The sequence below is a fragment of the Mesoplodon bidens genome (assembly GCF_964165515.1).
Source record: "Mesoplodon bidens genome assembly, chromosome: 4".
In the NCBI taxonomy this organism is placed as follows: Eukaryota; Metazoa; Chordata; class Mammalia; order Artiodactyla; family Ziphiidae; genus Mesoplodon; species Mesoplodon bidens.
In genome coordinates this window covers 174,815,485-174,827,441 of record NC_138160.1, presented here as the reverse complement: position 1 = coordinate 174,827,441, position 11,957 = coordinate 174,815,485, and the positions used below count along the sequence as shown (strand labels likewise).

The window sequence follows — 11,957 nt, the reverse complement described above, 5'->3', positions numbered from 1 at the left end:
GCAGTCTGCCTAGAAGAGGCAAGAACAAATATTTTCAAGATGTAACAGGCCATTATATCTTACTATGCTGCCCCCAAATTCAAATATTTTGTAGACAATAACAAACACAGATGAAAACACTTTGTGTAAAGCTCAAACCTTTAGCATCTAACAAGTGCACTCTAGTTCCAGCATCTATGAAAAGAATATATCCTCCATAAACAGTGCTTCTCCCCTTCCCCTTCCATAAAGCTCTCTGGACCTGTTATTACATAATGCAGATCATAGGAAAAGCAGTTTCCTTCATCTCATCAGTCCAACCAGCTCCAGCTTGCCCTTGCTGGAAATTGTCATGATGCACATTACCAACACAGTGTTTAGGATAAATGAGTAAACATACCTTTTATTCACACTTTACAAACAAAACAAAAAACCCAAAAAGAAACCCCATAAAAGTTATGCATTGGTTCTATATCAGTAATACCAGCTTTCCAATATACTGACTATAAACTGGATGTGTTCGGTGCCAGCACAACTTAAAACAAAAAGCAAAAAATAAAATACCATCACAACAAAATGTTAAACAAAACAAAACAAAACAAAACAAAAAAAAACCTTCAAAGGAAAAACCAGGTCCCAGACAAAGATTCAAGATCAAAACCTTTTGGAGAATTTTTTCTTTTTTTTAAAGAAGAAAAAAAAAAAAAAAAAGAATCATTTACTTAAACAGTATGTGATTTTATTTTCTCTTAAAAACAGAATAAGCACATTTAAGTGCTAAACATTTTTCATAAAATTTTAAGTCATTATCCAAAATGACTCACTCTCTGTATAAAAACTGTTATTAACATTCAACAATTTCTTTTCTTAATGCTCACATACATGGTGCCCTTTTGCTCCCCTGCCTGCAGTTGAAACAAAAGCAGTTAGACCAAGTTCCCTGTGAATTCATTTGATTTTTTTGAGAGAATGAATGAATGAGAACAGAACATATAGGAGTTAACTTTGCAAAGTTAAAGCTGGCTTTAATCTCTACTAACAGCACTATGGGCAAAATACAAGGTATAATATAACTTTTATCTTGGTTGACATGTTAAAATGACTTAGTCACTTTTAAAATGATCTGAAGTATTGTCTTAGGGACCTGTTTTGAAAATACATCTCATTTATTTTATACTGCTTCATAAACGGAAAATTACTTTTTTTTTTTAAAGGCATGATTTCTAAAAAACATGGAAACTAAGGAATACATAGAAAACAAAAAGAATTCACATGATAGTAGTACTCTGGGTGACGAACAGCACTGTGCAATGACACCAAGAAGCAGTGCTTGGGTCTGGTGAGTAAAGACCCAGGGACCCACCCTATGAACATGTTCCAAAATGTGATATTCAATGCTTCACAATGGAAAAAAAGCCACAGCCCATACAAAAGCATTTTCATAAAACTCTGACAAATGTTAAACAGTATTTAAAAATATAAAAGAGGATGCACAGATTTTCTCTGCATGCACAGGCAGTGCTTGGTGAGAACAAATTCAGGCAGGCACGGTGGAGAGGACAGGAAGTGTCTCAAAAAGGAGTTAAGAAGCTGTCCCTAAGCAGCTGTAATTTTGTAACTTAAAAAAGCTGAGGATTTAAAAATATCAGAATGTACATATATCAACCATTACATTCAGTCCATAATGCCTACAGATCATTCACTGCTCAGCTTATCTGTCCTGGTAGATAGCTTTTTGTAAAAACCCAGGAATTCATGGGTAAGTTGCCTCTGGTCCAAGAAAATGTCCTAAACTTTAAACAGATTTAGATTTAAAGAGCAATGTTCTCAATTTAAAAACAAAGTAGTACAAAAGGGCTAACAAAACCCTAACAGTGCAAATCATCAGCAGAGAAAGTCTGTTGCAACTTCTTTTACAAGCTGGCCTTTATAACACATGAAACAGGTAAAAAAAACTTAGCCTTAGATTACAATACAATCATTTCCAAATCTGATTTTTTTAGTACAAAATTTCATAAATCAGGTCTTCTGTGGATCATATACAATCATAAAGGCTAAATTTAAATTCTATATTTTACAAACAAGTCTGAAAAAGGAGGGAGTAAAGTATGGAAGAATGATCTCTGGATGTTATTACTGGCCTCAAAAAAGTAGTGCTACAGATTTCTGTGCAAAGAGAATATGCTGTTCAAACATTTTCCTATTTCAAGGCATGAAAATATTATATTGGATAGAAGAAACAGGAAAATTACTTGTAACAAATTAAAGATAGGTGCAAACACACCAGTCCCTGTCTAACAGTATATAAAGCATATCGGGCTCAGAATTTGTCTGTTTGCTAGCACCTGGCTTTCATACTATATCCTTATCAAATAATCAGATTGAAAACTCAAATCATCATTAAGAAAAAAAAAATCCCTAGTGGCCATACCTCACTCCCCTATATTCAGATTTTTTACGAGTTTACGAGTGAAACTGAGGTCATCCTCTGAAGGTACTTGACTACCTCCTGCCAGGAAGGTGAATGCCGTTAACTTGGGGCAGGAAAGGCAGTAAGAGCTCCAGTTGTGCAAAAAGTGAGAAGTGGTCAGAGGGGATGAGTGGGTGTGGGCAGCCGCTGATATTGTTCTCAACTAGCCAATGGTGGTCCAGAGGTCCCAGGATGCCTAAAGTGTTCAGCTGAGGTTTAGAATAGAAGATGTAGTCAATTATACCCTGAAAAACAGAAGGCAAAAAGAAAAAAAAGACAAGGCCCCATATAAGATAACACTTGAATACTGAGAACTTTCAAGACATATCCTTAGAGTCAAACAAAAAACTTACAAGCCTGTAGGAAAATGCAATACTACATAAACCAAATGGCATCCCCAAATGTGAGAATGAAGAAAGTTTAGGCATGATAATCATTCTTCCTCCTATCTGGATCTGTTCAAAATCTTTAACAAGACCTAAAGGATCCCTCATGATAGGACCTCTGCTTCTCTTTCCTAACTTAATTTGTGACACTTTTCCTTGCTCACTACTCCATTGTCACACTAGCCCTCTTTGGGGAGTAGGGAGGTGCGGTGTGAAGTGGGGTACATTCCTTGTAGGCGCCAAGCTCTGTCCTGCCCCAGGGCCTCCACACATGTCTGGAACACTTTCTTCTACTTGTCAACTGGCTAACTCCTTCTCAACCTTCAAGTGCCAAGTTTAATCACTTTCCCAAGGCCTTCCTAAATCCTGCCCTCACCCACTTAATAGCTCCTATCACCTCTGATTCTTTTCCCTTGCTAACGCACTCCCCAAGGTGTAACCATATACTCATTTGTGTGGTTGAGACCTATCTCTCCCACCAGATCATGATTCCACGAGGGCCAGACTGTCTCTGCTCTCAACACCCTCAACAGTACCGAGGCACAGCATCTGGCACACAGCTAGGTTACTCTTGGTTTGTTCCTTTCCTCCCTGTAACTTCCTCCCTATAACTTCAGACTCTCCTTTACATGCTCCTGGCCAAGAGCATTTAAGCATGTTCAAGAGTCTTCTTCCTAACTTTCTATCAGGAACAGGAACAAGAGGAAAAAAAAAATCCCTAATCTCTCCCACCTTTTAGTTATCACCCTCACCTCTTCTTCAATCAACCTGCTTGAAATAAGAATCTAGAAGTTGGTTTTTCCTACCTCATTGCTCAGTTATTCTCCAACTCATCATATTCTAGTTTCTCTGACTAGCTCTCCAGTGAAACAACTCTTATCAGTATCTTTCTGAAGCTTAACACACACACCTCTTTCCCTAGAAAGGCTTTCTTTCCTTGGCATTTAAGTCCCTATACTGTCCTGGTTTTCCACCTCTCTGGTTACTGTCATTTACATGTCAGTTTTCCCCAGTCTACTCCAGTCTCTCTTCAACTCTACACACTCATCTGTTCCCAGGGTTAAATCATTATCTACAGTACTGTGGATCCTCCAAAGCCAAATAAAAAAAAAAATTGTCAGTTTGCAACAGTTTCTCAAAGGAGTCTAAACAACCTCCACTCTAAAATTAAGGACCAGTTACCACAAGTATTTACACTATTCTAATAGACAATCTAACCTGAATGATTATTTTCTCAGCAGGTTAGAAATGGAAAATTAGGATTTTAGAGAGCATAAATGCAAAAGGTAGCTAAAAAGGACAGTTGAACACAAGTCCTAAACAACCACAGATAATAAAAATGAGGAGAATTACTAAGGAAAAGGCTCCATATTGTAATCCATTAATTGTGTAACAAGGCATATAAATAATATATATATTAGAAATTTAAAAATGGCTAATAATAAAAGACATTTTGGTTCTCAAGTATTACAGTTTCAGTTAAACTGAAATAGAGATGGAACACCTCATCTCAACTGACAGCAAATTAAATGCGATGGCCCTGCATATCCAGCTGTTAGTAATGAGCCTATAAAAAAAACTAATTGCCCCAAAAAAGGTGACAGTTAACTCAGGATTTATTATCATTATTTCATCTTATTTCTTACCTTGGAAATGATTCTAATAGGTATCTATAAAGTAGGGATGGGACCCTAATCACATGGAATTCTACACTAAGAGTAATAAAAGAATGGTGCTGTCAACTAGTTTGAGAGGGCGTAATTCCATTCTGGGCATTAACGTTTAAAGCCATCATAAAGTTATAAGACACTTGAAAGCAGTGAAGGCTTTAAAAGTTTATTATCTCAAAACTCACCTTAAAATCAAACGTGTAATTGGTGTAAGGCATCAGGCCACTCTCATAGGCACTCTTTAACTTGAAACCATGAGTGATCCTTCCATTGGTTGTCCCATTTTTCCCGTTACAGCTGAAGTTTGTAAGACTTTCATTATATCTCAGTTCCTTAAAGTCTTTATGATTTGTTTCTACTCCACCAGTGCTCAAATATTCCACAACACCTATAATGAAAATAAATGTACTTTTTGCACTGTCAAGTATAATACACAGTGTACAATACATAACTAAAAACATAATTCAGTAGTCAAGTTTTAAATCACAGGTATTCCCACTTTCTAAAATGTTTCATTGTTTTTCACATTTGCCAAAACTTGTATAAGCCCATTTTTACATGGTTCTAATCACAGTATACTGAATATTCTATACTGTATCACATGAACTTATGCTCATATGTCTTCTCAATTATTTTTTTTAATGATTGCATAATACAACTGGGCTGATGTATAGTATTTGTTAAGCTAGTTCCTTATTTTTTTAAATTCATGTTATTTCTACCTTAAAAAATGAATACTATAATCAACATCTTAGTATGTAGGTTTCTGCTATGCTTAGTATAAAATACCAAGATTAGGATTAATTGTGCCTAAATATACATTGGGTTGGCCAAAAAGTTCTTTCAGTGTTTTCCGCAAGATGGCTCCAGTAGCACTTAACTTCATTCGAAACAATTCTGTTAGATTGTATGCGACAGCAGTTATATCAGCGTGCATTGAAAAAAAAACTTCTCACAAATGGTGAATTTTTGTGTAGCCATTTCAATACTGAAGATGGAAGAAAAAAAGCAACATTTTCAGCATATTATGCCTTATTATTTCAACAAAGTTAAAAATGCAACTGAAACGCAAAAAAAAAGATTTGTGCACTGTATGGAGAAGGTGCTGTGACTGACTGTACGTGTCAAAAGTGGTTTGCAAAGTTTCGTGCTGCAGATTTCTCAGTGGATAATGCTCCACAGTCAGGTAGATCAGTTGAAGTTGATAGCGATCAAATAGAGACATTAATTGAGAACAATCAACGCTGTATCACGAGGGAGATAGCCGATATACTCAAAATATCCAAATCAAGCGTTGAAAATCATCTGCACCAGCTTGGTTATGTTAATTGCTTTGATTTTTGGGTTCCACATAAGTGAAAAAAACCTTCTTGACCAATTCCCCCGTGCGATTCTCTACCGAAATATAATGAAAATGTTCCGTTTTTAAAACAAATTGTGATGGCTAATGAAAAGTGGATACTGTACAACCATGTGGAATGGAAAAGATCGTGGGGCAAGCAAAATGAACCATCACCAAGCACACCAAAGGCCGGTCTTCATTCAAAGAAGATGATATTGTATATATGGTGGGATTGGAAGGGAGTCCTCTATTATAAGCTCCTTCCGGAAAACCAAATGATTAAATCCCAACAAGTACTGCTCCCAATTAGACCAACTGAAAGCAGCACTCGACAAAAAGCGTCTGGAATTAGTCAACAGAAAACGCATAATCTTCCATCAGGATAATGCAAGACCCGCATGTTTCTCTGATGACCAGGCAAAAACTGTTTCAGCTTGGCTGGGAAGTTCTGATTCATCGGCCATATTCACTAGGCATTGCACCTTCGGATTTCCATTGATTTCAATCTTTACAAAATTCTCTTAATGGAAAAAATTTCAATTCCCTGGAAGACTGTAAAAGGCACCTGGAACAGTTCTTTGCTCAAAAAGATAAAAAGTTTTGGGAAGATGGAATTATGAAGTTGCCTGAAAAATGGCAGAAGGTAGTAGAACAAAACGGTGAATACGCCGTTCAATAAAGTTCTTGGTGAAAATGAAAAATGTATACACACACACACAGCCTACTCTGAAAGAGTTACAGAGCAAACTTCATCATCCCTGGACACTATTTTTCCAATATGCGAAGCATAAGATGGGTTCTGCAAATATTTAACTTTCATTTAATTAGTTAACAAGACTGGACATTTTCCCATGTGTTTGCTATTAAAATACTATCTTTTGCAAACATGGATATAGGTCCTAAGATCTGCATTATTTGACAAGAGTCTCTCTTGGTCCCTCAGATACTTTGTAGCTAAAAAGAGGATGCAGGGGCTTCCCTGGTGGCGCAGTGGTTGAGAGTCCGCCTGCCGATGCAGGGGACACAGGTTCGTGCCCCCGTCCGGGAAGATCCCACATGCCGTGGAGCGGCTGGGCCCGTGAGCCATGGCCACTGAGCCTGCGCGTCCGGAGCCTGTGCCCCGCAACGGGAGAGGCCACAACAGTGAGAGGCCCGCGTACCGCAAAAAAAAAAAAAAAAAGAGGATGCAAAGCATGTAGAGAAACTGCCGGTAATCCCCAGATGGCTTTGAAAGAAGAATTATGGATCTTAGACACCTTTATTTCCCCTGAAAACGAGTTTTTTTCTTTTGCGGTACACGGGCCTCTCACTGTTGTAGCCTCTCCCGTTGCGGAGCACAGGCTCCGGACGCACAGGCTCAGCGGCCATGGCTCACGGGCCAAGCCGCTCCGCGGCATGTGGGATCTTCCCGGACCGGGGCACGAACCCGTGTCCCCTGCATCAGCAGGCAGACTCTCAACCACTGCGCCACCAGGGAAGCCCTAAAAACTAATTTTAACATAGTTTCTAACTTATTATCTATTCTCTCATCTATTGTGAGAGCAGTGATGTGCTACTGAATTTAAACACTCCGAGCGTGTGAATGTGCACATTCTTGCATGCATGTAAGTCCATGGAAAAGTATTCTTGTGTATGTGAGAAAGTATAAACAAGGAGCTAAAAGATAAAAAGAAATACTTAGTTTGATATTACAAGGACTATGGTTTTTACTCACTGTACTATCTATGGAAAAGTATATTTAAGAATAAGGCTTTCTGTATTCTTCTACTTTGTGATTAAAAATCAAGATTCTTGATCTTTGTTTGTTAAAATCACTTGCATGATCTGTGTAAATAAAAAAATCTCAATTTCCACCTGAGGTGTATTTTTCTAATCAAGCCCACCAAAACTGGAGATCCTTTAATATATGGTCAAATTTAAACTGGATTTTATTACCACATGCTGGAATCCCAAAGAGTCTGTCTTAATAACCTTTTCAGAGTGTGCATTACATATAACCTGGGGATAATGAAATACAATTATATGTTCTTTAATAAGTTACTTCAAATTATCACCTACGTGTTTAATGAAGATGATTAACATCCTTCCTCCTGAGGTTTTTCATAATACCATTTCATTTTCAAAAGGTTCCCCTACTCCACAACATATTTTTTTAACCTGATTCATAGCTGCCACTATAAATTGAATTTTCATTTTGACTAAATTTGGAATTATCAGAAACAACACACTACAAAAACATTTTAAGTCAGTAAGTATTCTATATAAAATAGCATTGTTTGGTTTGGTTTGGTTTTTACCAGAGTCCGGCAAAGAATTAAGATCTGCACACAACACCAGTGGAATAGTTCCAAATTCTCCCAATGCACTGGACTGGAGGCTTCTCGAGGCTTTATCAATGATGTTCTTCACTTCTGAGAGGAACATCATTGTTTGAACCAACTTCACATCAGAGTATTCAGGGTCCCAGTGCATATGAGCATTAGCCACGAGAATAAGTTGTTTTTCTGTTCCAAGATGTGGCTTTCCAGCTATATTAGATAAAAAGAAAACAAACAAACAAAACCTGTCCATAACCCCATATATGCTCACAGGGTCTGAAAGCAAGTAATATCTCAGAATCTTGGGAATAATAAAGAAGCCTAAAATTTAGTTAACAATCTCCCACCTGATGACTGAATCTACCCTACAACAAACCTGAGAAATAGACACCTAACCTCTCGGTTGAGTACTTCCAGCATAGGGTATTCACTACTTGAACAGAGACAGCCCATTCTATTTGGGATTTTTAAATAGTTCCATCTCCTTAAAAATTCTGGTCTTCTAGATGTCCTAAATTGAGCATCATAAAATTAAATTGACACCCTTTTTCTTAAGATATATTTAAGATAGTCACTAAGTTCCATCTTTCATCTTTTCTATCCCTCAGATTAAATATCCCCATTTCCAACTGTTCCTCAGGTGACAGAAGTTTCAGTTCTTAGCATGATGGTCACTCTAAACATACATTTAATTTGAAATAAGTGGTCCGTTTCTCCAAAACTCAAGACCTTTAAAATAATGACTAAAAAGGTCAGGAAGAGCAGTAAGCATACAGAATATCCTTGTTGCCAAGAAATTATATAAGCGTATGGAGTTCTTCTCTCTGAGCAGTCATTTTAACTAATATTTCCTTCAGCATTTTATGTGAAAAATTCTTGAGGAGAAAAGAAAGCTGTTTTTTTCCTTTGGCTTTATGCCTTTTAAGATTTGAAATACTTTTCTGGGCAATGCTTCCTCATCTTGAGCTTTGCGGTAGAGGTAAATGGATATAAGGTTTTAGAATCTAAGATTTAAATTCTGAGTTTCTTCAGGTGTTAGACAAGACTATTAATATGTAAAAAATTTTCTGTTTTCTATTAAATTTTGGAGGTCAATTTCATAGGAAGTGGAAAGGTCACTCACATGACATTTCAATCAATTCCTTTCTCAGTTCTAGCAGTACAGCAACTCCAATGTTATCTTTTGTCATGACTCTGTTCAACATAGCTTCAGACCCTTCTGAATTTGCCATTGCTAGCTGATTAAATTCAACAGTGTGTTTCTGAACCAAAGTAAATCTAAAACAAAAACAAAAACACACACACAAATATAAAATTGAGAATACCAAGACATTAGCTTTGTGGAAAATGCAATTTTCCCAAACTTCCTTAACAGATATGATGGCATGTAAATTACATTATGGAAAATCCTCCCCACTTAACACCAAGCTTCCCATGTCCATTTAAGTTGTTCTCAGTCTGTTACGGATACAAATAACACTTTGATAAACTTTTACAACTTAAGAAAATGTAGTCATCTTCTGTTTAGGTTTCACATTGGAAAATTCCATCTTATAATTTTAAAATAATTCTCTTCCTAAGTACACGCTTAAGAATCTCTCCACCATCCCAGAGGGAATGCAATTACAAGGTGTTTCAAGTAACAACTGGAGTTAAACCCTAGCAAACACCTGAAGAAACAGCAGCACTTTCAACATGTCCTCCAAAACACTATTTCTGATGAATCAAAACAAACCCCTCTAAGTCAACAGTACTGTTTTCTTGAGTAATAACGTAACGCCTCATTCTCTTATTTGCCAACAAATTTCCATTCCCTTGGCCCCATCCTGCAAACAGAGAAAGTTTTCTTTTTAAGAAATAAGATGACTGGGAATTCCCTGGCGGTCCAGTAGTTAGGACTCTGCACTTCCACTGCAGGAGGCAAGGTTCGATGCCTGGTCTGGGAACTAAGATCCTGCGTGCCATGTGGCTCAGACAAAAAAAAAAAAGAAAAGAAAGAAAGAAGATGACTTACTTTTCTGTCTTAAAGAATATTGCACAGCCATCAACATGTTTTCTTTCTTGTTCTGACATTGTCCTAGCTCTAGATTTAGGACTAAAGAATCCATTATAGCCACGTTCTTTCAGTTCTACCAGAAAAAAACTGTAATACTGTTCTGTTTCAACCTCCTGAAAAATTGTAAATAGCAGAGTTATTTCCTAAGACAAAAATCAGTCCTATGCATTACCTTTATATGTACAGTTTAAGAACTTAAAAGAATTTCAAAGGACTGATCTGCAGAATGAAGAATTACATTTTTTCCATGTAATTTATCTGAAACCAATCAGAACACCTACTTGTCATTTTACAGGTACCAGTTGATAAGGTCAATTCTTTGTTGTTTAGGAGTAAAGAATAGAAGGACATACACCCCTATGCATATATATTTCCTTATATTTTAGAATTAGCAGAGAACAAAAATCAGAGAGGTAACAGGAACTCCACAGATCAAATTTCACACCACAAGGAGTGACTTGCCCAAGGTCATGTAAGTTATTATGAGAGTTGGACTGAGAAGTTTCAATGCCCTTTCCACTTTGACCTAACTATTCAATTACCACTGGTAGTAAAGCAAAATTATACCTTGATAGTGCCACAATTTCAGTAACATTGCCACCCAATTAAAAAATAGTGTACAGGGGCATCAGGGAGGAAAAAGTAAACATTTAGCTGTCATAGCAAACACTTAAAACCCAGCTTAACCCATCTGCTTAATTTGGCAGCACACTGCTACAAAGCACAGCAGGCAGTGAATGCTCCCAGAATTCACTAAATACAGAAAAAGTCCATATTTTAAGAACTGCTAAAGCTAGGACTTCAAATGTGTCAGTGTAATCCGTTCCCAAGCTGTTCCTTGCTTGATCAATGTGGGGGCATTTCTGCAATTTAAACAAGTGCTCTTCTGATAACTTACCTGAAGACTTATGACATCAGCATTGCAACTCAAGATTTCTTGAATAATGGCCTTTTTCCTGTAGTCCCAATTTAGTGCCCATGATGGACAGTAGCCATATAACTGCCGGGTCGCATATTTATCACAAAGAACATTATAGCACATGACAGAAAACAAGGCTGTAGGAAAGATAACTTTACTTATTCACACACGTGGCAGAAAAAAAAAAACATAATTAATTTCAATAATTTTCACTTAAATGCTAAGTTTGACTTTATTCATTCAATATATATTCACTGAAAAGCTACTATATGCCAGACATGGCATAAATAATGTTAGAAAATAAATGAAGGACAGATATGTGAACAAATTATAATATAAATAAATAATGTGTTTCCTGCTACAGAGGTACACACAGGAAGGTTCAAAAACTAACAGAATACAATCTTAAGTCCTTCAGCCTCTAAGACCAGGGCTCCCTCATTTCTATGTTCCCTCCACCACTTCAACAATTGTTAATGTAGAATGTGGAAATCTGACAGGTAGTTTGCTTAACAGGCATCTCTACTTTTCTTCTACAGAGCAACTACTATTAATTCATGTGAAAGAATAGACCAAATCCTGTTGCACACATCACAGAAGTGCTCAAACTATTTTCATACAGTTTTAAAAGGAAATTAGAGGTCATTAGTTCGATTTCTCTTTCAAATAGGTGTTTTGGTTATCTTAAACTTTTGTATTATCAAATACATCTGGAACACAGTACGGTTTGGAAACTTACAGTATAGAAAGATTTTGGTGTATTTATTATAACTGAAATTGATCAATACTTTAGAGCAGAGTTCCTCAACAGCAGCAC

At 36.8% G+C, this 11,957-nt stretch overlaps 1 protein-coding gene across 3 annotated transcripts in view; it reads right to left on the bottom strand.

Moving 5' to 3' along the window:
* Positions 1 to 978: 978 nt before the first annotated feature.
* The window catches only part of CNOT6 (CCR4-NOT transcription complex subunit 6), a 65,792-nt gene continuing 54,813 nt past the window's right edge, over positions 979 to 11,957 (bottom strand). For all 3 annotated transcript variants that reach the window (XM_081230573.1, XM_081230574.1, XM_081230575.1), the window contains 6 exons: positions 11,120 to 11,277; positions 10,180 to 10,334; positions 9,289 to 9,443; positions 8,145 to 8,375; positions 4,691 to 4,893; positions 979 to 2,694 (listed from right to left, as the gene is read on the bottom strand). In XM_081230573.1, coding sequence (XP_081086699.1) covers positions 2,482 to 2,694; positions 4,691 to 4,893; positions 8,145 to 8,375; positions 9,289 to 9,443; positions 10,180 to 10,334; positions 11,120 to 11,277 — 1,115 coding nt within the window. In that variant the 3' untranslated portion in view covers positions 979 to 2,481. The remainder of the gene's footprint in view (positions 2,695 to 4,690; positions 4,894 to 8,144; positions 8,376 to 9,288; positions 9,444 to 10,179; positions 10,335 to 11,119; positions 11,278 to 11,957) is intronic.